Raw genomic sequence first — 26239 nt, forward strand, 5'->3', positions numbered from 1 at the left:
ATTGGCAAATATTCATCACAGGTCTAAAAATAAAAATGATATGATCATCTCACAATATATTCAAGTATCAAATCATTATATTGTATACTTGAAACTAATCTATTATATGTCAATTATATCTGTTTTAAAATGATATGATTGTCAATAGATGCCCAAAACATATTTGAGACTGTATTTGATAGTATCTACTTTTTAAAACTGTGGTAAAAAACACTATGAAGTTTACTATCTTAACCATTTGTAAGTGTACAGTTTAGTTGTTCTGAGTATATTCACATTGTATGCAACCTAGCATCCTATTTTTTACTAACTCTATACACTAGAATGGAAGTATACTTTCTTGACATATAAATAATATTTCTATAAAACCAATATTTGCTATCTTAATGTAACTTAATGTTACTAAATATAGGAATACTACAGATATTCCCACTAAAGCACAAAAATGTGAATATGAGTCATTTCTTAATTTCTCACTAATGCATAAGATGAGAAAAATAAATCAGAGTTATAGATATCAGAAATTATCAAGTATAGATCTATAAAAATTCAAGGAAATTAACTGAAAACCATTAGAACTAATAGATAATTCAGTTAAATGCCTGTTTACCAAATAAAATATTAAAATAACTTACTGTTTTAAATATGAGCAATAATCATTTAGAATATATAATGGAAAATAAAGAGCCAGGAAACATAAGAGACTGAGCTCACTCAATAGCCCCCTTTCCACTGTAAACATAAAGAAATATTGGGTAGATATTGGGAAGATAACAAAGAATTTAGTCGATTAGCCAAATATTCATCACATTTTCAATGCATATACCCATTGACTTGGCTATTCTATTTCTATATATTTTTCCTACAGAGATATTCATATATGTGTGAAATGATACAGTAAAAGGCTCACTTTTTGGCATTGTCAGAAATAGCATAAAGTTGAAATCATTAAAATGTTCACTTTGAGGGGACTAACCTATTAAATAAATTATGAAATACGATACAGCCCTTAAAATGAAGCAGCTCTATATGAAGCTGTAGTATATTAGTATACTAGAGGCCTGGTGCACAAAATTCATACACTGGGGGGAGGGGTCCCTCAGCCTGGCCTGTGCCCTGTTGCAGTCTGGGACGCCCTCGCTCCTTACTGCCTACCTGCTTACTGCTTCTTAGTGCTGCTGTGGAGATGGGAGAGGCTCCTGCCACTGCCACTGTGCTTACCAACTGTGAGCCTGGCTTCATGCTGAGAGGCACTCCCCCTGTGGGAGCGCACTGACCACCAGGGGGAAGCTCCTGCATTGAACGTCTGCCGCCTGGTGGTCAGTGTGCATCATAGCGACTGGTCATTCTGGTTATTCTGCCATAACAGTCACTTAGGCTTTTATTATATAGACTAGAGGCCCGGTGCACAAAAATTTGTGCACTCGGGGGGGGAGGAGGGGTCCCTCAGCCTGGCCTGTGCCCTCTCGCAGTCTGGGACCCCTCGGGAGATAACGCCCTGCTGGCTTAGGCCTGCTCCCGGGTGGAAGAGGGTAGGCCCAATCCCTAGGTGCAGCCCCTGGTTAGGCTCAGAGCAGGGCCGATTGGGGAGTTGGGGCACTGCCCCCTGTCATGCACAGAGCAGGGCAGATCGGGAGGTTGCGATGCCACCCTCAGTCACGCTCAGGGTAGGGCCGATTGGGGGGTTGGGGCACCGCTCCCTGTCACACTCAAGGCAGGGTCAATGAGGAGGTTGCGGTGCCAGCCCCTGTCACACACAAGGCAGGGCCAATCAGGGGGTTGGGGCGCTGCCCCCTGTCACGCACAGAGCAGGACCGATCAGGGGGTTGGGGAGCTACCCCCTGTCACACACAGAGCAGGGCCGATCAGGGGGTTGGGGCGCCTTCCCCTGTCACGAACAGAGCAGGGCGGATAGGGAGGTTGTGGCCCCACCCCCTGTCACACACAGAGCCACAGGGCAATCGGGGTTTGGGCGCTGCCCCCTGTCACGCTGATCCCAGTGCCAGGAGGCCTCGCGGCTCCGCTGATCCCAGTGCTGGGAGGCATATTACCCTTTTACTATATAGGATAGAGGCCTGGTGCATGGGTGGGGGCTTGCTGGTTTGCCCTGAAGGGTGTCCTGGATCAGTGTGGGGGTCCCCACTGGAGTGCCTGGCCAGCCTGGGTGAGGGGATGATGGCTGTTTGCAGCTGGTCACACACCCTTCAGGGTGGGGATCCCCACTGGGGTGCCTGGCCAGTTTGGATGAGGGGCTGATGGCTGTTTTCAGGCTGGCGGTGACTGAAGCTCCCAACTGCTCCTTTTTTTCTTTTTTTTTTATTCTGGGCCAGCTTTAGCCCTGGCTCCAGCTCTTAGGCCTTTGCTGCTGGAAGCAGGTATCTAGTTTGTTTGGGTTCTATAATCGAAACACTGTATCAACTCCAGCTCTGAGATTCTGGCTGGCTGAAAGCAGGTTTCTGGGGTTTTGTTTAGCTTCTATATTTGTAACAATGTTTCAAACTGCAAGCTCAGAGGCCGGCAGCGGCAGGTGGAGAACGTTGCAAGCATCCGTCACTGAAGCAAGCAAGCCTCATGTTCGCTTCAAGCTGCCTGGCTGCCGGCCGCCATCTTGGCTGGCAGTTAATTTGCATATCGCCCTGATTAGCCAATGGGAAGGGTAGCGGATGTACGCTAATTACTATGTTTCTCTTTTATTAGATAGGACTAGAGGCCTGGTGCACGAAATTCACACATGGGGGGAATGTCCCTCAGCCCGGCCTGTGCCCTCTCCAATCTGGGACCCCTCGGGGGCTGTCCTACTGCCAGTTTAGGCCCGATCATGCCTCTGCCTGCCTGCCTGATCACCGCCTAACTGCTCCCCTGCCGGCCTCATCTCCCCCAATTGCCCTCCCCTGCCGGCCTGATCGCCCTCTAACTGCTTGCTCCTCCGTGCTGGCCTGATCTCGCCCCTAACCGCCTCTGCCTCAGCCCCCTCCACTGTGGCTTTGTCTGGAAGGAAGTCGGCCATCCAGAAGATGTCCGGTCAACCTGGTCTAATTAGAATATTACCCTTTTATTAGTATAGATCAGTGATGGCTAACCTTTTGAGCTTGCGTGCCAGCATTTTGAAAAACCCTAACTTAACTCTGGTGCTGTGTCACATATAGAAATTTTTTGATATTTGCAACCATAGTAAAACAAAGATTTATATTTTTGACATTTATTTTATATATTTAAATGCCATGTAACAAAGAAAAATCAACCAAAAAAATGAGTTCGCGTGTCACCTCTGACACGCGTGTCATAGGTTCACCATCACTGGTATAGATACCGGTATTAAAAGATTGCTAAAATACATTGTTAAAAAATAATAAGGTACTGAACATTGCATATGGTGTCCTACCATTTATCTAATGACCAATGCTCAATCCTCATCTTAACTAATGTCTCAGTAGAATTTGATCCAGTTGTGCCCTTGCTTCACTTGGCTTTCAAGACACCACACTCTTTGTTTTCTCTCTTACTTTATTGGTCACCAGAGGAAAATTCAACATTTTGGGGACCTAAAGCTTATACAATTTGGGGGGCTCTCTTTAAGAAAAAGAATATAATGTTACAAATATAAATTCAGTTAAGAACTGATGTGCCGAAACCGGTTTGGCTCAGTGGATAGAGCGTCGGCCTGCGGACTGAGAGGTCCCAGGTTCGATTCCGGTCGAGGGCATGTACCTGGGTTGCGGGCATATCCCCAGTGGGAGATGTGCAGGAGGCAGCTGATCGATGATTCTCTCTCATCGATGTTTCTAACTCTCTGTCTCTCTCCCTTCCTCTCTGTAAAAAATCAATAAAATATATTTTAAAAAAAAAAAAAAAGAACTGATGTATACTTGTTTAGAGTAAGAGGAAAAATAATAACTTATTAGAACCATGGAGATACAGGTTCTCAGGTTCTTTTTTTTTTTTTAACTCTTATCAGGCAGTTTACTAGAAATGCATACATAGAAACGCTTTTTATTACAACCTGACTTCCCCTTCTTACTTAGAAGCACACTACATCTCCCAGTAACTCACAGCACTCACAGGGACACATAAGGTGCAATCACCTCTCTTGGTTACTCCTCAGTCTCCTAAACTGGTTCCTTCTCTTCTTCCCAAGATCTTAATGGTAAAGTAGTCCAGATCTCAGTTCTTAGCCTTCTTTTCTCTAGTTAAACTCACTTGGTGATTTCACCAAGCTCATCTATCTTGTGGCTTTCATTACTATTTATATGTTGAGAACTCTCAAATTCACATCTTCAGTCCAAACCTTTCTCTTGTACTTCAGACTAGTATCTCCAATTACCTACTCAACATTTCTATTTAGATATTTTGTAAATATCTGAAACTTAGAATGTTGAAAACTGAACCTCTGATCTTACTCCCAAAATTGGTCCACTCAACATTCCTTGTCTCAGTTGAGGGCACTCCATCTTTTCATTTATTCAGATCAAGCATCCTTCTACATGGCTTCACCCTTGATTCCTGTCTTTCTCTTGCACACACCATCCAATCTGTTAGTAAATTCTACTGGTCCTGCCTTTACATTGTATTTAGAATTGACCATTTCCACCCAGTTCTACTATGTTGCAATATGGGTTCCCAGGGGAGTAGACTCAGATGGAAATTTGCATGCCAGAAAAGATAAGCTGATATATGTTCCCAAAGGGGAAGAACCTGAAATATTTGATAAACATCACCAACCACTTTCATAATTTAGGTGGACATGTAGAGAGTGTTATAAATGTGGGTAAGGAATTTTTAAGTGTGAAAAAAAAGTATTGATGGACTTGAACATATAAGTATTAAAAATATCTCTGTCAAAAATAAACTATTTGAACAAAGCCATTTGTAATATATAATTAAATGAAATATTAGAACCATTAAAATACAAATAATTTAAACAAATCAATAATTTAAAAAGCATCCATTTTAAAATGGACTAAGATGACAAATCCTATATAATAAAGAGGTAATAGGCAAATTAACCCTCACACCTTCACAAAATGGCTGCCTATCACCAGGCTGGCAGGGGGGGTTAGTGAGGGATGACCAAATGACTGAACAGCAGGCTGTGTGGGGTGACCAGGCCGGCAGGGTGAGCAGTAAGAGGCAACCAGGCCGGTGGGGGGGGGGGGAGGGCAGTTAGGGGCAACCAGGTCGGTGGGGGTGGTGCAGTTGGGGGTGACCAGGCCAGCAGGGGGGGCAATTTGGGCAATTAGGCTGGCAGGGGGGGCAGTGAGGGGTGACCAGGCCAGTGGGGGGGGCAGTTAAGAGCGACCAGGCCGGCAGGGAGGGGACAGTTGGGGGTGACCTGGCCAGCAGCCGAGGGCAGTTAGGGGCAACTAGGCCAGTATGCAGAGGCAGTGAGGAGTGATCAGGCTGGGGGGGGTGGGGTGGCAGTTAGGGGCAACCAGGCAGGCAGGCAGGCAGGTGAGCGATTAGGAGCCAGTAGTCCAGGATTGTGAGAGGGATGTCCAACTGCTGGTTTAGGCCCGATCCTGGGGATTGGGCCTAAACCAGCAGTCAGACACGGGGATCAGACCTAAACCAGCAGTCAGACATCCCCGAGGGGTCCTGGATTGGAGAGGTTGCAGGCTGGGCTGAGGGGATGCCCCCCCGCCACCCGCACCCCACCCCCCCGCATGAATTTTGTGCACCGGGCCTCTAGTTGTAAAATAAAAGAAATGCAAATGGAAGAGTGTAATTAAAGCAGGAGGCCATATTTTACCTATAAGATGATGATAACCCATTTTGATGAGAATAAAAGAAAATTAGTATTATCTTACTGTTGGTTTCTGGAGGGCAATATGGCAATGTGTATCAAAAACTTTAGATTTAAAATGTCCATCACTTGACAAGACATCTAGTCTGGGTTTAGGAGTTTAATGTGTACATAAGTATCCTATATAATAAAAGGGTAATATGCAAATTGACCCTAACAGCAGAACGACTGGGAATGACTGGTCACTATGACACACACTGACCACCAGGGGGCAGACACTCAATGCAGGAGCTGCCCCCTGGTGGTCAGTGCACTACCACAGGGGGAGCTCTGCTCAGCCACAAGCCAGGCTGATGGCTGCCGGTACAGCGGTGGTGGTGGGAGCCTCTCCTGCCTCCTCAGCAGTGCTAAGGATGTCCGACTGCAGCTTAGGACTGCTCCCCACTGGCAAGTGGACATTCCCCAAGGGCTCCCAGGCTGCCAGAGGGATGTCTGACTGCTAGCTTAGGCCTGATCCTCTGGGGAGTGGGCTTAAGCCAGCAGGTGGACATCCCCCGAGGGGTCCCAGACTGCGAGAGGGCAGAGGCCGGGCTGAGGGATCGCCCTGAGTGCACAAATTTTTGTGCACCGGGCCTCTAGTTTAGATATAAGGAAGTTCACTGTGACATTGTTTATAATGTGGGGAAACTGGAGATAATTAAATGATCAATAAAAAAGATAGGTTAAGTAAGCTTGTTGATCCATATAGTGGAATATTATACACATTAAAATATGGGTAGGAAATATTTATTTTATAGGATGGATAGAAAAGAGGTTCTAGAACAGTATTATAATCCTATTTTTGAAAATTTTATATGTGTGTATAAAAAGAGTCTGAAAGAATATACATAAAAATATTAACAATGCTTGGATTATCAGTGCTTTTCCTATTTTGATTATCTATATTTCTTAGTATTTTAAAATATAATAAAATTAATCAGTGGCAATGGTTGGTACACATTTCACCCTTAGGCCTGACTGCTGCTCAATCTTCATATTTATCATTTTTCTAAAGCTGACCCTTTTCTTGTATCTTGAACCCATAGTTCCCCTGTTTACTCACTCCTGCTCTGGTCCAGCCCTGACTCTGTGTTCCTGTTCTGTGAACTGGCCTTGCCTTTTCCAGTCATTTTCAACTTATTTTCTTAGTAACATCTTGAACCCCAGGTCTTCTAATACGAAGACCCAGATTTCCTGTCACTAATTGCCTTCCTGAAGATTGGCCCCCTGCCCCAAAATCCCAGGCTGGTGTCAGCAACCCGGTCCCTCCCAATAGACATTCTTGATTCAGGTGTACTCCCACCCTCTACCTACTGGTAGGATGGTCAGCTTCTAACATGCATTGGGCTGCCTCTTGTTCCACTGCACCTGCCATTCCTTCTAAATATCTTGAGTTGCCTTCCCTCCCACCCTGACATGCCCAGCCGCCTGCTGCTGCGTCCCAGCAATCCTAGTTTCCTGCACTTTCCAAGCTGCTCTATATCACTGCAGTTCCTTAGGTCTTCATACACTTCTCATGTTAATTTTTCCCCATGTTTTTCTATTTGCAACTACAAAACACAATAAAAGAATCAACTGGTAGTCAGCAACTTGCATTTTTGGTTGCACTTACCGTGGATATACCAATAGAGGGCACTCCTCCCATTGCTAAGCATGGTACTGAACTTGAAAGACTCTACCTCAGTGCCTCCCAACCAGGAAATAGCAAGAAATTAAACAGTGCTTAATTGTTTGTTTTATCTATTGTTATACCCAGGTTTTACTTTGTTTTTCCCGGGATACGTCTGTGTTGGGTCACTTTGCATACAACAGTGCTTCACCACCAAGATCATACATAAGAGGTAAAATCTTAGTAACATAAAGGAAGTATTTTTAATGGCTTTATTTTATTTTTTGATAGACATTGATCCGTTGCCTCCCACATACACCCCAACCAGGGATCAAACCTGCAACCTGAGTATGTGCCCTGACCAGAATCAAACCTGCCACCTTTCAGTGTATGGGATGACACTCCAACCAACTGAGCCACACTGGCCAGGGCAAGGACATATTTTTTAACACTTACATTATCATAGCAAGACTATTTGCTCTCTCTATTGCTGTTTTTGTCTTACCTGTTGACTTCTATTTTCCCTTTTATAAGTTTACCACATGAATTTGCTTTTCTAATTTTTTAATTTTCTATATTTCTTCTCTCAAAATGTTCTACAACACTTAAAATTTTGGTATAAGTTGTATGCTAGTAATTCTTAGTGCTTTTTTCTCCTCTTTATCACTAGCTGCCTACAAGATAGTATCACTATTTCAAAATCCTGCATCACCTGACAACTGAACTAATTTCACCTGGAACCCTTTCCCAACTTCTCCTTTTGTTAAGTGGTAAACACCCAGCACTTAAAAGCTATTGTGTGGCCCCTCTGCTGTCCCCATAAAGAAACAGTTTCTCCTGTACCTACTAAGTCTGAGTGTCTGCCTGATTCCTCCAACCCCTGCCCTAGGACAAGCCCCATCACATGCTGGGATCAGGCTACCCCACCCAAGTTGGGGGCTCTCTCTGTTCCATTGCTCCTACCTTGAACTTATAGAAGCCTTTTGTTTGCTTGTTTCTTTAACATTATTTGCTAAAAACCTGATTGTACAACTTAATTGTCTAATGGAATCACCTCTTAACTCAGCCAAGTTTTAAGGCCGTCCATCAGTTGCTCCTGTCTTAACCTAGCTAATTTTGCTTTCCTGATTACCCCACATTACCCCATATTCCAGATGCTCCCCTCATTTGGAAGGATTTCCACTGTTCCTCCCCCAAAATCATATGTCCTTGAAGAACTAGCCTGTATCCCACTGAGCCATCAATCCATCATCAATTTCTCTCTCCTCTCAACCTCTAAAACACTTAAAGCCTGTGCCAGAAAATTTCGCAAACATATCCTCAGTGTTTCATGTTCCAGCCTGGATTATAGGCCACATGATGGAGGGACTGGCCTTATATTTTTATTTTGTTTGCCTCTTGACATCTAACCCAGTATTGAGCGTCCACCAGGTGGTCTTTTCTTTCTTTCTTATCTGTCAATCATCTATTTTTCCTTATTCCATTCTCTCCTTATACACACGATCCATCCTGTTGTCTCCACCTTCACTTAAACTAGTCATGGTTCTTAATCTTCATTTTCTCTTTGCCACCACCCCCTACAAGAATAAAAAATTTTTTTTAGAATTAATTAAAAATACTACCTTAAAGTTTAGAGCAAGATTGCATGTGACTTTTCCATAGACTCAAAGTGTTAGAAAGACTATCAATATAAACATAAAAACTTCCTAAAGATATTCAGAAGGTGGGGGAAAACTCAGAACCTTAAAAGTTTTGAGGAAAAGCTATTTTTAAAGACTCTTTTAAACATTTGAATATGATGCATATACTTTAATATTTTGAGACAATTTTGATTTCAAATATTTAGCCTTGGAACATATGAACTGTTTTGGGATTCAGAAAGTATTACCACCATATAGTTAAAGACATTTAATTTTTAACTTTTCAACACATTCTATAAAAATGTAAACTAATGAGGCGTTGCAAAGCTTAAGACTTGCTTTAATGAATAGATTAGAGCTGTTTCTAGTTAGCAAAAACAATTCTAAGCTCAAGAAGCTTGAAAGCATTTGTTCTTTTAATTATTTTGTATCACTTGCCTTCTACTTAAGTTTATACTGTTGATTTCAATTGATGAAAGGATTTATAATATCAACAGGTTGACTGGCATATTTTCAAATTAATTTCATACCATAAAATGAAATGAGATTTTACTATTGTAGTTTTGTTTTTTTAATCTTTATAGTTGAAAGTATTACATATGTCCCTCTTTTTTCCCCATTGACCCCTTCTAGCCCACCTCTACTCCCCACCCCAGGCCTTCACCACCCTATTGTCAGTGTTACTATTGTAGTTTTTTAAAATTCCACTAATTATTAGTACATTCACAAAGTGAGTTAATTTTTTTGTTTTGTTTATTTAATCAGACTAAAATCCTCTATGGCTTTCTCTTCTAGGAAAACTAGGAATAGAAGAATATGCTGTCTTTTACCCACCAAATGGTAAGAGTAATGCTGTTGCTTCCTCTAGTGGGAAATAGGAAGATTACAACTTTTATAATAGGAATGACTTTCTTATTCTCTATCTTTAAATAGATAATTATCATCTAAAGCATACTTTCTGCAGGATACCGCTTTTAATGAGCTTTTCCATGTTTGTAGCAGGTTTGCGCACACTGTGATACCCTTTCTGGTCTTCCTTGAGACCAGAGGTAATATTTGTGGGGAAACTCAGCAGACAGGTGTCTAAGCCCAGGGCACTGAGTTTTTCTCTGAAGAACATGACTAGTCCACCCAGGAGCTCCCCTTTGCTTTACGGGAGCAGGGCTCTAATGAGAAGTTGCCTTGTATTGCACTTTATTGTCCTCACAATTTTTTAAAAATATATTTTATTGATTTTTTACAGAGAGGAAGGGAGAGGGATAGAGAGTTAGAAACATCGATGAGAGAGAAATGTCGATCAGCTGCCTCCTGCACACCTCCCACAGGGGATGTGCCCGCAACCAAGGTATATGCCCTTGACTGGAATTGAACCCAAGATCCTTCAGTCTGCAGGCCAACACTCTATCCATCAAGCCAAACCGGTTAGGGCATGTCCTCACAATTTGATAAGTATAGTGTTTACGAAATAAAAAGATTATGAAGAAATATATCACTGAAATAATATATTTTCATTATACAAAATGATCAACTGTATAATGACCTCATTACCTATTAAATATTTATTTGAGATGATTAAATAGTTTTTAAGTTACGCTTCTCGAAAAGCAATATACAGCAGTCCTCATTATGATAATATTAAGCTGCATCTTGAAGAAGGTCTTTGCTCCAAGTTAAGAACATGGGCTTTGTAATCCATCTGACCTGGGTTCAGATCCCAATTCTGCCAGCTCCCCCTGTGACCTTGGGTAAGTGACATGACTTCGCTGAACTTCAGATTCGCCATGTAGAGTGTAATAGATGGTACAAGGTATAACACAGCACAGTGCCTGATGCATATGTAGTGAGTCCTCAGAAAATGCAGCTGTTACCAGTGTGTTTAGCTTCTTTATTGCCCACTCCATGTACAACTCACTGGTCTCTGCACCTCTCCGTGTGTGTCCCCGGTCCGCTCACGGCCACCGTCCTGCTCCCCCTTCAGCACTGGTGTCCTCTGGGCCCACCCTACCTGGTTCTGCTGCCCTCCTTTCACACGGTTTCAGGGCCTTCTGATCTGCTCTCTTGGCTCTATTTGTTAATTACTCTAACATTTATATCTTCAGTTCTGATCTCTATAATAATTAACTCAAACTGAACCTGAACTCATTATTTTATCTTCCTATGCCCACTATTCAAAAGAGAAAAACAAAATTAAATTTTAAAACAAAACAAAGAACTGCTGTTTCTCTCTCAGTTAATTGTCCTCTCATCCAACCACTAATTCAAGCCGAAAGCCCGGCAGTCGTCCTCTCAGTCTTGGACCCCTCATCTGGTAATTCACCAGAAACGTCCACTTTTATCTTCAAAATACATGCAGGACCCCTCGCTTCCTCACTACACTGCTGTTTGTCCTCCTCAGGGCCTTAACTGCTCCAGACACCCCATTGGCCTCTCTTCTCCCAGTCTTTCCTTGCCTTGCTCTAGCTTTCACAATGCTCTCCTTTTACACATCTGAAAGGAAAATGGCTATTTTTTCCTTAGATGTGTCTTAATGGCTCCTCATCTCTTCATAAGTAATATCCAAGCCTCTTGGCATGGCACATGAGGGCATTTTCTTATCATATCAATATCAAACTATTAATCACACACACACACACACCTTCTCTCACAGAAGCACCACGCTGCTTCCTACCTGGTTCCCGCCTCAGTTCCCAGGCTTGGAACAGCCCCTTCAGCCTCTGCTCACTGGGCTGCCACGTCTCAGCTCAGCACCTCCTCCTCAGGAAGCTGCCCTGCACCCCAGGATCACCCAGGGCCCTTCTCTGGGCGCCCACAGCACCCAGTGTACAAAGCCTGGGTGTCTTGTGCTGTATTAGCTTGACAGTGTTTGTTTATGCTCTATCTCCCCTCTAGATTGCAAATTTCATGGGGTTCAGGACTATATCATTCATTTTTTTTCCCCCCAGTATCTAGCTCTAGAAAGAGTTTAATGATCATTTATTTGAACTAATTAGAGGCTTTTTAATTTTAACATGTCTATATAACCATAGTTATATCTGTCTCACCAGAGACTTAATTTTCATATGACTTTTTATATTTGTCTAATCAGGAGATAAAACACCTCTGAAGAGCCAAAAGAGATGTCTGTGGAGTGAGGTTACTTCTGTTCCTCGGAGAGCTTTGCCAACCTAGTTTAGAACATACAGCTCTTACTAACACACAGGACTAACAAACCTGGTTTACTGGTTTTATGCCCCCTTGTAAAAATGGAAGCATGGAAAGAGGCTGACAGAGATAGAAGAAATGACTGGCAATAGTAGAAGTGGAAAATCAGAGACCTTACAAAGGAAAATAGGAAACTATAAAACAGCACGTTAGAACATTGCAGTGAGTCAGTCCAGGACTGTTTCATGTAAGAGACAGTAACTGTGCCTTTAAAAAGGTATCTCTGGGTTGGAGCATGTTATAGTAAGTTAAGACATGTATAATGAGCACAAAGTACCCAGAAAAAAAATATTGCTATAGTAGCAGTAATAGTAGTTGCAGCAGTAGCTAACATTTTCCAAGCAATACTACGCACCATGCAGAGTGCTGCATCCATTACATGTATTAATTCATTTAATCCTTACAAGAACCATCTGAGGCAGGTGCTAATATTATCTATTATCCCTATTTATAAAGAAGCCGAGGCACAGAGTGTTAACTCGCCAGCTGGTGAGGGGTAGTGCCAGGCTCTGAACCCAAGCTCTCTGACAACATCCTTAATGCCTCAGAAAGCATTACTGAGTTTGTTACAGCGTCTTTTAGAAGAAAAGAAAGCAGTTAACGTATTGAAAAGTAAAATATGTATATACTAGGTTCTAGGAAGACTTTCATCCAGAATAAAAATAGTTTAATGCTCAGTGGGGTAGCCCCACAGCTGTTCCTAAGCCAGTTCTTCAGGATCTTTCTTCTCTTGGGTTGTTTTAGAACCTTCCCAGACTCAGGGAGGACGCTTCTCTGGGCAGTGAGTACACAGCGGCCGAAGAGGAAGAGGCAAAGACCAGTTGGTCTGTTATCCCTTTAGTTTTTACTCAAGATGATAATCCGCAACGTTGTTATATTATCTAACATTTCTCAACCTCTGCCAAAGACAGGAGTACTTTGAAATCTCAAGGACACTTCTCCTACCACCACCTCCAAAACTGGCCTTGTGCCGGAAGCCAATTCCAGCATGTCAGCAAGGACTGAATCATCTGGAATGGCTGACGGCATTTCCCTAAACCTGAAAAGGGATGATTGCTTGGCTGCCAGACAGCTCAGGGCATCTTAATCTACATATTATTGCCTCCTACTGGCCAAATACCTGAACAGCTGTAGGCATTTTCCCAATTCTGACAATGTTTCTGTAATATGAAACCTGACCCTTTGATGTCCTGCCTCCCCTCAGGACAATTTGTGTTAATAAAAAACATGGGGTCCTGAGACAAGGAAATCTTAGTTTCTTTAGCTAGGCTCCTCTGACCCCCAAATGCCTTTCAAAATTATGTTTCGTCCCTGGACTCTTTATTAAGTTACACACAGCCCTTCTCCAGATTGCTGAACCCTTCTTAATGCCAGAACAAGAACCCCGGCAGCCTTGCTCACCTGGCCTCAGTGGCCCACACAGAGGGTGTGCCTGCAGCTCACTGACACTCCATTCCTGGCCAGGCAGGTGCTCAAAGAGGGTGGATATTTGCTCACTTGCCCACCCACCCATGACCCCCTTTCCCACGTGGACATGACAGGCCACCGTGGTGTCAAATGTCACCTCTTTACTTCATGAGAGGCCTTGTCAATGTGCAGGTTTCCATGGAACTGCAGGTTCATTAAACAGCTGGTGAGCAACATTTTGAGCTGAGGGAGATTCCGCACAGGAATTTTATATGCTTTTCTTGTTTTTATTCTTTGTTCAACATGTATAACTTGTCTGTATTTATTCATTTAATAAATAGGTACTGCTCTGGCTCCCTCTTCGAGGTGAGTGACCCGCAGTAAAAGTGCCTGCTGCTAAGGAGCTTACATTCTAATGAGGAAGACATAGTAAACATGTAAATAAATAGCTCACGAAAATAATTTCAGGGAGCCGTGAGCAAGAAAAGGGCAAAGAAATTGATTATAGGTAGGGAGTGGGGGGGCATGGGTATTTTAGGGAAGATGGTCAGGAAAGGAGCCTCCTGTCACTCTAATGTAAGCTCCAAGCGGACAAGGACCGGAATAGTTCTGGTGCCCAGCAGGTATCCAGCACCTGGAGTCATGCATGGCAGAGGGTCCCTGGTCAGTCAGCATTCACACATGAATGAGGGAATGAAGGTAGAAGAATATGGACGAGCAGGAACAGAAGCAAGAAGGCAAGAGTTGCACTGACACACAGTGCTGGCTGAGACCGAAGCAAACTTCCCAATCTGCTGTACCATTTGATTCCTATAAGACAGAGAAGGTCATTCATTACCAGGGGACATTAAGTAGAGGAGTTGGTTTTTTTTTTTTATTAAATCTTTATTGTTCAGATTATTACAGTTGTTCCTCTTTTTTTCCCCATAGCTCCCCTCCACCCTGTTCCCACCCCACCCTCCGCCCTCACCCGCCCCCACTGTCCTCATCCATAGGGGCACGATTTTTGTCCAGTCTCTTCCCGCATCTCCCACACCACTTTCCCTCCCGAGAATAGTCAATCCACTCCCTTTCTATGCCCCTGATTCTATTATAATCACCAGTTCATTCTGTTCATCAGATTATTTATTCACTTGATTTTTAGATTCACTTGTTGATAGATGTGTATTTGTTGTTCATAATTTGTATCTTTACCTTTTTCTTCTTCTTCCTCTTCTTAAAGGATACCTTTCAGCATTTCATATAATACTGGTTTGGTGGTGATGAACTCCTTTAGCTTTTCCTTATCTGTGAAGCTCTTTATCTGACCTTCAATTCTGAATGATAGCTTTGCTGGATAAAGTAATCTTGGTTGTAGGTTCTTGCTATTCATCACTTTGAATATTTCTTGCCACTCCCTTCAGGCCTGCAAAGTTTCTGTTGAGAAATCAGCTGACAGTCATATGGGTACTCCCTTATAGGTAACTGACTTTCTTTCTCTTGCTGCTTTTAAGATTCTCTCTTTGTCTTTTGCTCTTGGCATTTTAATTATGATGTGTCTTGGTGTGGTCCTCTTGGGTTCCTTTTGTTTGGGGTTCTCTGCGCTTCCTGGACTTGTAAGTCTATTTCTTTCACCAGGTAGGGGAAGTTTTCTGTCATTATTTCTTTAAATAGGTTTTCGATATCTTGCTCTCTCTCTTCTTCTGGCACCCTTATAATTCAGATGTTGGTATGCTTGAAGCTGTCCCAGAGGCTCCTTTCACTATCTTCGTATTTTTGGATTCTTTTTTCATTTTGCTTTTCCGGTTGGGTGTTTTTTTGCTTCTTCGTATTTCAAATCTTTGACTTGATTCTTGCGATCCTCTAGTCTGCTGTTGGAACTCTGCATAATATCCTTTATTTCAGTTAGTGTATGCTTAATTTCTAGTTGGTCCTTTTTCATAACCTCGAGTGTCTCACTAGATTTCTTAAGGATCTCACTACATTTATTGGTGGTCTCACCAGACTTTTTGAGGGTCTTACTAAATTTATCGGCGGTTTCTAGAAAGTTCTTGAAAAACCTTACAAGTGTGGTTTTGAACTCTATATCCAGTCGTTTTCTTTCCTCCATTTCTGTCATTTGTGTCCTGTTTCTTTGTCTCTGCATTTTTTTATGCCTCCCTGTGTTGATAGAGTGGCTTTCTGTGCTAGGTGTCCTATAGGACCCAGTGACTCAGCCTCTCCAATTACCTGAGGTGGACACTCTTGGTGCACCCCTTTGTGGGCTTTGTGCAGAGTCTTGTTGTAGTTAAGCCTTGATTGTTGTAGGTATCACTGGAAGGAATTGACCTCCAGGCCAGTTGGCTGTGAGAATCAGCTGTGTCTGCGGTGGGAGAACTTCTGTGCTGAAGACACCCTTCTGGGGCAAGACTTGCTTCAGTGGGGCTTTGGTGCTCACTGAGTCTGCCCCCTGAGTGTGTCCCTTATGGATCTGAGGAGTTGTAATCTGGCTCTTGGATCTAAGGAGATGTTAATTTAGCCTCTGCCTGAGGCTACCCAGCAGGAGCTACGAAGAGATCTGCAGATTCCCCTTCCTTGTTTGGGGTTTGGAGGTGCCCAGATGAGGCCAAGCTGTGAAGCAATGCAAGCTGCTGTGGGGCCTTGGGCCTTCTCTTGGAAGTTCTGGGTCTGTCTGACCCAGCTGCAGTTTATTAGGTAATTTTCAGATTGCAAAGGGCCAGGGCATTCATATGCAAAAGCCTCTGCCACAGCTTGGGTGGGGCGGGGGTTTCAGGGGATCAACAGGGCAGAGCAAGCAGCTATGGCTGATCCTCAGCCCTGCCCTAAGGGGACGAGCGTCTCAGTGTCCCAGTACTGCTGCCAGACAGTCCAGTTTCTCCCCGTATGAGTCTGGGTCCCCAGAGACTTCCCAGAACTGGAGTTCAGAGCAGTCGGGGGCTTGAGACTCCCTCCCAATTCAAAAAGACAGCCGCGTCCTCAATTGTCAGCCCTTTCCGTGCGCCTCTGTACCTCTGAACTTTACTTCCGCATCTCCTCTGAGTCTCAGTGCTTTTCTCTTTCCTTCTAGTTGTAGAATTTCCACTCAGCCAGCCTTCCTGTGGTTCTGGATGATGTCCGTTTTGTCTTTTAGTTGTATTTTTGAAGTTGTTGTGGGAGGCAGCAATATCCAGTGTTTACCTATGCTGCCGTCTTGGTTTTCTCCAAGTAGAAGAGTTTTAAGACTCTGGAGCAGTGGTTCTCAACCAAGGGCAATTCTAACCCCACTTTCCAACCCTCCGAGAACATTTAGCAATGTCTGAAGATGCTTCTCATTATCACAACCAGGGGGAAGAAGGTACCACCCGTATCTCATGATGCTGCTAAATGTCCTACAGTGCACAGGACAGCTCCTTGCAGTAAAGAATAGGGAAGGTTTTTGGAAGAAATCATGAAAATAGGTCATTTTAAATCTGCTTGCAAGTGTCCAGTTGATAAATAGCAATGCACTTTATCATCTATATTAATTAAATAAATTCAAAACATCTCATAATCTAACATTCATTTGATGTGTACCTTGAGACATAAGTTGTAAACCTAATTAAAAGGTTATATCAAGTATGACTTTTAGATCGATATTTAAATACAGATATGTTCTGATGTTTAGGGAAATTTTAAGTACTAAAAGTAACAAAGTCATATTCTGAATTTCGAATTCAGGAAGATCATGGAAATACTTAGAACACAATTTATCTACTGTCCTAATCCCTATTCTTCCTGACCAGTAGGTTCATGTGGAATGAGGATAAACAGAGGAAATGATTATTTCAACAAATGAATTAAATAAACTGTACTACGTAATCCCAAATGAAAGAGTGTTAAAATTTGCTTTTAACTGGAGTGATGGTAAAATGAATCAGCTGTGAGAGTTATGGTACAACTATAAATGTTTAAGTATTGAGACAGGGAGGAAATGAAGGGAAAATATTTAAAAAGTGCAAAGCATGTTAATATTTGGGGTATCTCTGAGTCATATTTACTATTTATATCTCATCTAGTTAAGGATTTATTTTTGTTGACAATGTTTACCTTTCTGAGTTTTGTCAAAAGCCCATTAAATCTGTACTTTGTGACATTATTCCTATTGAATGGAGTAGGCAATTAATATTTAAGACTTTCTTCAGATTGATAAGGGAAGGCTAGGATCTTAAAATAATCATTCATAGCAGACTCTTAGGCTAGATAAGAGATGGTGTCTCACATCCCAATGTCTGCTAGAAGTAATACTCCTGGACGATGGCCAGGTGGGTGAAACTCAACCCTTGAAACATTGAAGCAATGAGAGCCAAAGGAAAGTATTTTAAAACACTGGCCAAGAACATGACAGCCTCTAAGATCAAAGACATGTTCTAGGTGGTATGTGCCCTAGAGTGTTAATGGATTCTTCAGTGCTTCTTGTGCCTCCTACTTCTGTTTGCCAGAATCTTGACTTTGTCCTTCTTCAACAGAGTGGACTGTGTACCTTTTCTTAGAGTCTTAAGCCCTGGTTAATCTTGATTAAGCTGAAACGAATCCTTATCTAACACAGAACAAGATTTTCTTACATTTAAGCTGATGCTGAAATGTGGTACTCTCCAATCTGAGAGCATAAAATAGCTACAGTTATTGACGCATCTGCTGTGTATTAAACACTATACTTGTGTACTTTAAATATATTAACTCATTGGTGTTTAGTACAACCCAGTGAAGTTGGTCTTATTGGCCAGTGATTTTCAGGAATAAAAATGGAGACGCGGAGTGTTGGTAGTTTGCCCAGAGTCACAAATTCCATCTCCATGTGACTTCATTGGCCATTTCGAAGCAACACTTAGCTACTGAGAGTTTCCTGTTCTATATGGTGATTGCTCATTCATAAATTATTCTTATACTTTAATATTTTATTTATAAGCCTTGATTATATTTATAATTGCTCAGTTTTCTATCATTAACAACACAAATTGAGCATCTTACTCGTAGAAGATACTGTGTTGCATGGTGAATTGTGGCCATTGCCTCATATAGCTTATACCTTATGTGCTTAAAGAGCAATTATCGATTTCAGAACTTGGGGGATATGTAATGAAAGTGTGATTAACTGCGAGTTGTCTTAATACATGCATCCCTTTCTGCTGCTTGGCAGTTCACCACTTCATTCACTGTAAGTTTCTAATTAAAAGTGCCTTGTCCTGACTAAGGTGTTCTTACACTTAGCAGACTCTTAATAAATATTTGTAGAAGATGAAAATCATAATAGTAAGATCTTCATCTCTGACTACCTTGATCTGCTTTTGCAAATGTTTCTACAATAACTTAGTGAAAGGAAAACATTTTTGCAGTAAGATTATAGGAGTTTTGTATACAGTAATAGCAATCTGCTTTGAGAGTTATTCTGTTGGGAGAGAGAAAAACAAAAAAAAAAGTGATTACAGTACACTATGATAAGAGAAGGAAACAGTTAAGTATAGACTTTGCATCATCAAGTGTGATGCTGAGCACATTACATACATGACCTTATTTAATCCTCACAACCTCACTGGTATTATCCAATAAGGTTGAAGAATTAAAGGTGAAGACGGGTCTATTCCTAACCTTTGTAGGGCTCAGGGCAGGAGTGCAAACAGAGGCCCACCTACCATAAGTCTAGATATTTAAACATTATACGTCAAACTAATAAACTGATAAAGTCTACTCTGTTTTCTTGTCTTAACAGATAAAGGGCTGGGCAAAAGTAGGTGTAGAGTTGTGAGTACACAAAAGAGTTTATTCTTACATTATTATTTATTAATTATTGTATTATTTATTTGTATTATAACTGTAAACCTACTTTGCCCATCTCTGTATTCCTTCATAGCAATTTGGAAATCAGGTTCAAATTCAGATTCCCAGGCTCCTCAGCAGTCCCTAGCTGTGGTATCCCCACCCCTTCCCAGGCATGGCTCCATCCCACACCTGGACAGACTTCATGCTTGTGCACGTGGACCTCCCAGCCTGCAGGTGCACACTCTGTTCACACCTTCCACAAATAGCCCCCTTTGGCCACCTCTCCACCCAGAGGGCAGCTCCACCGAAGAGGCCAGGCAGAGCCTGGAAGCTGGCCAGGGGCCTTTGGGCTGGGAATTTCAGGCTTGGGCACCTGGGTTGTGTTCTGAAAGGAGGGACATGGACTCTGGCTGAGGGGTACAGTTAGAAGTGGGCCAGAGCAGGCCCACCTTTACTCCATGCCCCCTCCCCTGCTCCTGCCTTGGTCTGAGTAGTACCCGAGGAGGAAACAGGTTGATGAACTGGTACAAGCGTACGTGGTGGAAAGTGGGGTAGCCAAGATCATGCCGACTTCTGTGTGCATAGAGGAGAAGGGACACCTCAATCAGCCAGGGCAAGTGAGCTGATACAAGGGTATGATTAGTGAATTGGCTGGGGGTAAGGAGCAGGGACTCTCAGGGAGACCTGCGGAGGAGTGTTGATTTTAAAACCTTGAAGGGGCGGGTCCAGCACGGGGCTGGAGGTAGAGGAGAGCATTGCCTGCAGCCCTTGTCCTGCACCCACCGAGGCTGAAGGAGGGGGTGGCAATCAAGTCAGTAGGATTAGAGTTGTACTTGAGGGTTAGGGAAGAGAGAGGAGGCTGCTGATGTTAAATTCTGGCCAAAGCCTGAACAGTGAAGTGTCCTTTCCCAGAGGGACAGAGAGGAACACAGTCACATTTTGGGCTGAGAGCTGAGGGAGAACTAGAAGGCAAAGATGGCTCACAGCTTTCTTCCCTGAAGACCAAGGGGTAAGGAGTCCTTTACAGAAACAGAGAATCCAGAATGAGGCACGTGATACTGGGCTTTCCCAGTTTGACTTGCAGGTCAATAAAGACATACTGGCGGAAGGAGAGAGAAAACAAATACGACAGAATGTCTGGGAAAGTAGCTACAGGCAAGGAGTGGGCTGAAGAGAGAACCAGCCACAAGCATGTGCACATGCACACACGCACACACGCACACATGCACACACGCACACATGCACACACGCACACATGTGTACACGCACAGCAGCAGGAGTTTCTGGGAGGCAGGGAGCCTGATCGGCCAGGGGCATCAATGCCTGGAAGGCTCCAACTGGAGAAGGAACTTTTAGTTGCTCTGGGCCAAGACACACAGAGAGGAGATCCCTGGGTTTAGCAGTATAAGTTGGGGTTATAGGGCTAGAAACCAGTTTACAAAGAGTTGAGGACATATAATGAGAACATAAAGGAAGTTAACTTAGCTAATTTTCAGAAAATTAAGCCCGGCTTCATGGGAAGGAGAGAGACTAGAGATTTGTTTGATGGGAAAGTGGGGCCCGGGGAAAAAAATGGATGTTTAATGATGACAGTGTTAAGGATATTTCTAATATCATATGACATCCTTGGCTGAAAGGCTGCAGTGGAATAGGAGAGACTGGAGCTGTGAGTACTTTGCTAGGACCCACCCACCCCTGCCTCCCTCCATTAGGGGGAGAGAGATCAGCTGCCCCGCTCTCTGCCTGGAGCCCTGCTAATCTGCACTGACTGATCCCAGTCTGTCACCACCGGAAGCCCGGGCTTCCAGGCCACCCCCACCCTGGGGCTCTCACCTCCATGGCCTCTGTGGCTCTTTTGTCAGTGAGGCCTCCCCCTTCCCTCCTTGGTTTCCCTTCATAGCACTTACCACTGTCCAGCATCTACTCACTATTTCATTATATTTCTATCCCCAATAAAAAGGAAGCTCTAACTGTCAGGACCGTGTCCGGCACATGTAGAGGCTCAAACATATTTGCCGAGTGTTGCACATGAGGGGAGGAGGGGAGAATGGATGGGCAGGATTCCAAAGCCGAGGTTGGCCAATTCTTTCTGAAAAGGGCCAGGTGGGAAATATCTTACATTTTCTGGCCACAAACAGTCTCCATCACACATTCTTCTTTGTTGCGTTTAAAAAATAATCCCTTAAAATGTAAAAGCCATTTTTAGCTCATGAGCTGTACAGAAACAAGCCAGGGACCTGACTAGCTTGCCCGCCGCGGGGAAGTCAGGGAACCAGGCCTGGGGTACAAGTGAAGCTGTCAGCTCCTCAGGGAAGTGAGAAAACCTGAAACATGTGAGGGGCACTGGGGTAATGAACAGGCAGCGGGGGGCTCATGGCATCCCCCCTCGCGTCCCCCTCCTCTGAGGAGCAAAGCGAGGCCTGGCATTGGGTGTGAAGAGCAGGAGAGGTTAGAAGAACGGATGGGAAGAGAACATTGATAAGCAGCCCAGGATTCAGCCACAGATGGACAACACGAACGGGGTGTGTTCTGGAAGATGAGAGGAAATGGGTGTCATTTTACAGCTTGTGATGCTGTAAAAATCCAAAGGTGGTTGGTGGCACACTTGTTCCCGATAATATTGGATTTTCCTCATATTCTTCTTTGATAGAATTACTTCTAGAAAAAACAAAGGGATATGAGCTTATTTGTGAATGACCATATCAATATTAACTTTTATTAAGGGCCTATGATGATTATTTATTAATGGCTAAGTTACAGCCATATCTCATTAATCATATCCTGAAGCTCTAGCATTATCTCTGATTGACAGATGAGGAAACTGAAGCTTAGAGAAGTTAAGAATCTCACCCAAAGGCATAAAGTTGTTAAATGATAGAGCTAGATGAACCCAATCGAATCTGCCTGACACTCAGTCTGTGCTCTTAACTTACCATGATAAGGTGCTAATTAATGAATTACTATCAGTGTGGAAGGCGTCTCTAGTGACAAGTCCTATCGTCACTCTGCCTTGTTCAGACTTTTAGATGAGGACGTAGATGGTATACTTAGAATACCTCAGTACTATGGGTCCAGAAGAGTAGGGAATACAGGATTGTCCCAAATTGGCATGGCTCACTGAAGAACAGATGTGACAGAGGAGAGAGTATAATCCTTTACCTAGGTCAGAAACAACTGCACAAGTGCAGTGTCTTAGCTGTGTGGTGCGCAGGGAGGGAAAATGCTTGGCGGTTTCAGTCACCTCACTTTAAGGACTGTGGTGAGCTACAGGGGAAATAGAGTAAGGAAGCTCTTCAGGGCCACTGTGTCGGGAACCACTAACGAGACCCATAAAGCCTTCTGTGCTTGAAAAATAAAATTTAAAAAGAAACTCATAAAGTCTTAGAACAAAAAACAAAAACCTGGTGGTAATGGGGGTTGGGAGCGGGGGCAGAGGGGAGTAGAACAAAGTCCTCAATATTTCTGAACGTTTTCAAAGAGGACAAGTTAGACTTGTTCTGTGTGACCTCTGTGGTCAGACCTGGGAATAACAAGTGAGGCTTCCATGAAGCCAGAGCTCAACCCAGCATGAGGAATAACTCCCCCGAGTTAAACCTGTTCAACATTTGTAACCGGTTGCATCGGGAACTCATGCATGCCCTGCTGCTGGATGTGTTTTAAAGGGAGACTGAACAAGCATCCTATCTAATAAAAGAGAAACATGGTAATTAACGTACCACCGCTACCCTTCCCATTGGCTAATCAGGGAGATATGCAAATTAACTGCCAGACAAGATGGCGGCCGGCAGCCAGGCAGCTTGAAACTAACATGAAGCTTGCTTGCTTCAGTGACGGAGGAAACCAGTGTTCCCCGCCTGCCGCTGCCGGCCTCTGAGCCTGCAGTTTGAAACATTGTAACAAATATAGAAGCTAAACAAAACCCCAGAAACCTGATTTAAGCGAGCTGGGATCTCAGAGCTGGAGTTATACATTGTTTCGATTATAGAACCCAAACAAACCAGATACCTGCTTTCAGCAGCAGAGGCCCCAGAGCTGGAGCCAGAGCTAAAGCTGGCCCAGAATAAAAAAAAAAGAAAAAAAGGAGCAGTTGGGAGCTTCAGCCCTCAGCCCCTCACCCAGACTGGCCAGGCACCCCAGTGGGGACCCCCACCCTGAATGGTGTGTGATCAGCTGCAAACAGCCATCATCCCCTCACCCAGGCTGGCCAGGCACCCCAGTGGGTGCCGGGAGCCAGTCCATCCTTGCTGTTTCAAAGGACCTGGCATATATGGCATATTGTTCTTAATATGTTTGCTCACCTTCTTGGCACTATGTGTTTTAACCAAGGTCTCTGAGAAAGGTTGTTTCCCCAGGTAGGGATTTTCCCCTGAAGTTAGGGAGGGAATAAAACCTCTTAACTAGTGCCAGGTGGGTAATTAATCACTTTAACTATGAACAATCATGCTTAAGCTACATAATCTTTACTCCCTGGAATGGAGATAAGAAACGCCCTAACCTTTGTAATAGAGATTGATAGGATTGAATCAACTGGTATAAATACAGATGTCATAAGACAGCAAGACACAGAACTTAGAATACGGAACCAAGAGAGACAGAACTTAGAACACAGAACTTAGAACTCAGAACTTAGAATACAGAGCTTAGAACACAGAACTCAGAAGACAGAATGAAGAAGACAGAACACACAGAACTAGAGACAGAAGAACTTCGCTGGAGAGAACATGGCAAAAGATCCTGGACTGAACCTGACTACAGAAATGGGCAAGAGAACCTGACTAGAACCTGATGACTGAACCTGGCTGGAGAACCTAGTGAGGGAACTTGGCTACAGAACCTGGCTGGAGAACCTGGAGAACCTGGCTGGAGAACCTAGCAAGACAACATGGACACAGAACCTGTCTGGAGATCCTAACCAGAACTTTGCTGGAGATCCAGACCAGAATTTGGCTGGAGATCCTGGCTAGAGATCCTGGCTAGGCTGCTGATGAACTGAATGCTGCCTCCGTGCCCTTCCTTCTTCGCCGACTCCGTCCACACCTTTGGGGACCCCTGGACCTGCTGGGGTTGGACCCCGGCATCTGGCGCCCGAACAGGGACCCCTTAGGTAAGCCCCACTCTCGGGATGGATAGGACTCCACCGTAGGAAGAGGGTGGATAGTCTTCGCCGACTCCGTCCACACCTTTGGGAAGCCCTGGAACAGGATTCCCCTAGGTAAGCCCCCCCCACTGAGAACCCCCACATTCGGGACGGATAGGACTCCACCAGGGTACTGCAGACCCCCCTATAGAGGATAAGTAGGGTAAGAAGGTGGATAGTACAGAACTTAGATTGAGAAGATGTGCCATACTGAGTCCAAAGAAAGAAGACTCTGTATTGATCTTTAGACTAAGAAGATGTGCCATACTGAGTCTAAAGAAAAAAGACTCTGTATTGATCTTTTAACACATATGCTTGCTAGCAGAGGAATTAAGGTTACTCCCAGTCAGACAGAACATTTTATACAAGAAGTATGTCCATGCTTTTCTGAGGAAGGAAAGGTAAATGTAAAGGCATGGGAGAGGGTAGGCCCAAGGAGCCTTATCCTTAACCCCACTGCAGCCTTTCCACCCCAGGAAAGTGCAGGATTGGCAAGCTCTCCCTGGGGTGATAGATCAGGACTCAGGTAATAGCGGAAAGCGCCACTCCTACTCTTAAAATGGATACAAGAGAGCATTTGGGGTTTTTCTTTTTAATGCCTGCTTTTAAAAAATAAAAAAGGGGGAATTTGCCGGGAGCCAGTCCATCCTTGCTGTTTCAAAGGACCTGGCATATATGGCATATTGTTCTTAATATGTTTGCTCACCTTCTTGGCACTATGTGTTTTAACCAAGGTCTCCTCTCTGAGAAAGGTTGTTTCCCCAGGTAGGGATTTTCCCCTGAAGTTAGGGAGGGAATAAAACCTCTTAACTAGTGCCAGGTGGGTAATTAATCACTTTAACTACGAACAATCATGCTTAAGCTACATAATCTTTACTCCCTGGAATGAAGATAAGAAACGCCCTAACCTTTGTAATAGAGATTGATAGGATTGAATCAACTGGTATAAATACAGATGTAATAAGACAGCTAGACACAGAACTTAGAATACGGAACCAAGAGAGACAGAACCTAGGCACAGAACCTACACAGAACGTTCTCTAGAGACAGAAGAACTTCGCTGGAGAGAACATGGCAAAAGATACTGGACAGAAACTGGCCTCAGAACCTAGAGACAGAACCTAGCGAGAGAACATGGCAAAAGATCCTGGACTGAACCTGACTACAGAAATTGGCAAGAGAACCTGACTAGAACCTGGTGACTGAACCTGGCTGGATAACCTGGACAGAACCTGGCTGGAGAACCTAGCGAGGGAACATGGCTACAGAACCTGGCTGGAGGACCTGGAGAACCTAGCAAGAGAACATGGACACAGACCCTGGCAGGAGATCCTAAGCAGAACCTCTCTGGAGATCCAGACCAGAACTTGGCTGGAGATCCTGGCTAGCCTGCTGATCAACTGAACGCTGTCTCCATGTCATTCCTTCTTCGCCGACTCCGTCTACGCCTTTGGGGACCCCTGGACCTGCTGGGGTTGGACCCCGGCAAGTGGGGACCCCCACACTGATCCAGGACACCCTTCAGGGCAAACCAGCTGGCACACACCCGTGCACCAGGCCTCTATCCTATATAGTAAAAGGGTAATATGCCTCCCAGCACCGGGATCAGTGGAGCCGCGAGGCCTCCCAGCACCAGGATCAGCGTGACAGGGGGCAGCGCCCAAACCCCCTGATCGCCCTGCGGCTGGCTCTGTGTGTGACAGGGTGCGGCG

At 43.9% G+C, this 26239-nt stretch overlaps 1 protein-coding gene across 2 annotated transcripts in view; it reads left to right on the top strand.

Moving 5' to 3' along the window:
- TBC1D19 (TBC1 domain family member 19) overlaps positions 1-26239 on the top strand; it is a 119095-nt gene that overhangs the window by 76217 nt on the left and 16639 nt on the right. For both annotated transcript variants that reach the window (XM_036330721.1, XM_036330711.1), the window contains exons 14-15: positions 7536-7620; positions 9824-9868. In XM_036330721.1, the coding sequence (XP_036186614.1) occupies positions 7536-7620; positions 9824-9868 (130 nt within the window). The remainder of the gene's footprint in view (positions 1-7535; positions 7621-9823; positions 9869-26239) is intronic.

The sequence above is a fragment of the Myotis myotis genome, unplaced genomic scaffold (genome assembly GCF_014108235.1).
Source record: "Myotis myotis isolate mMyoMyo1 unplaced genomic scaffold, mMyoMyo1.p scaffold_m19_p_1, whole genome shotgun sequence".
Taxonomy (NCBI): Eukaryota; Metazoa; Chordata; class Mammalia; order Chiroptera; family Vespertilionidae; genus Myotis; species Myotis myotis.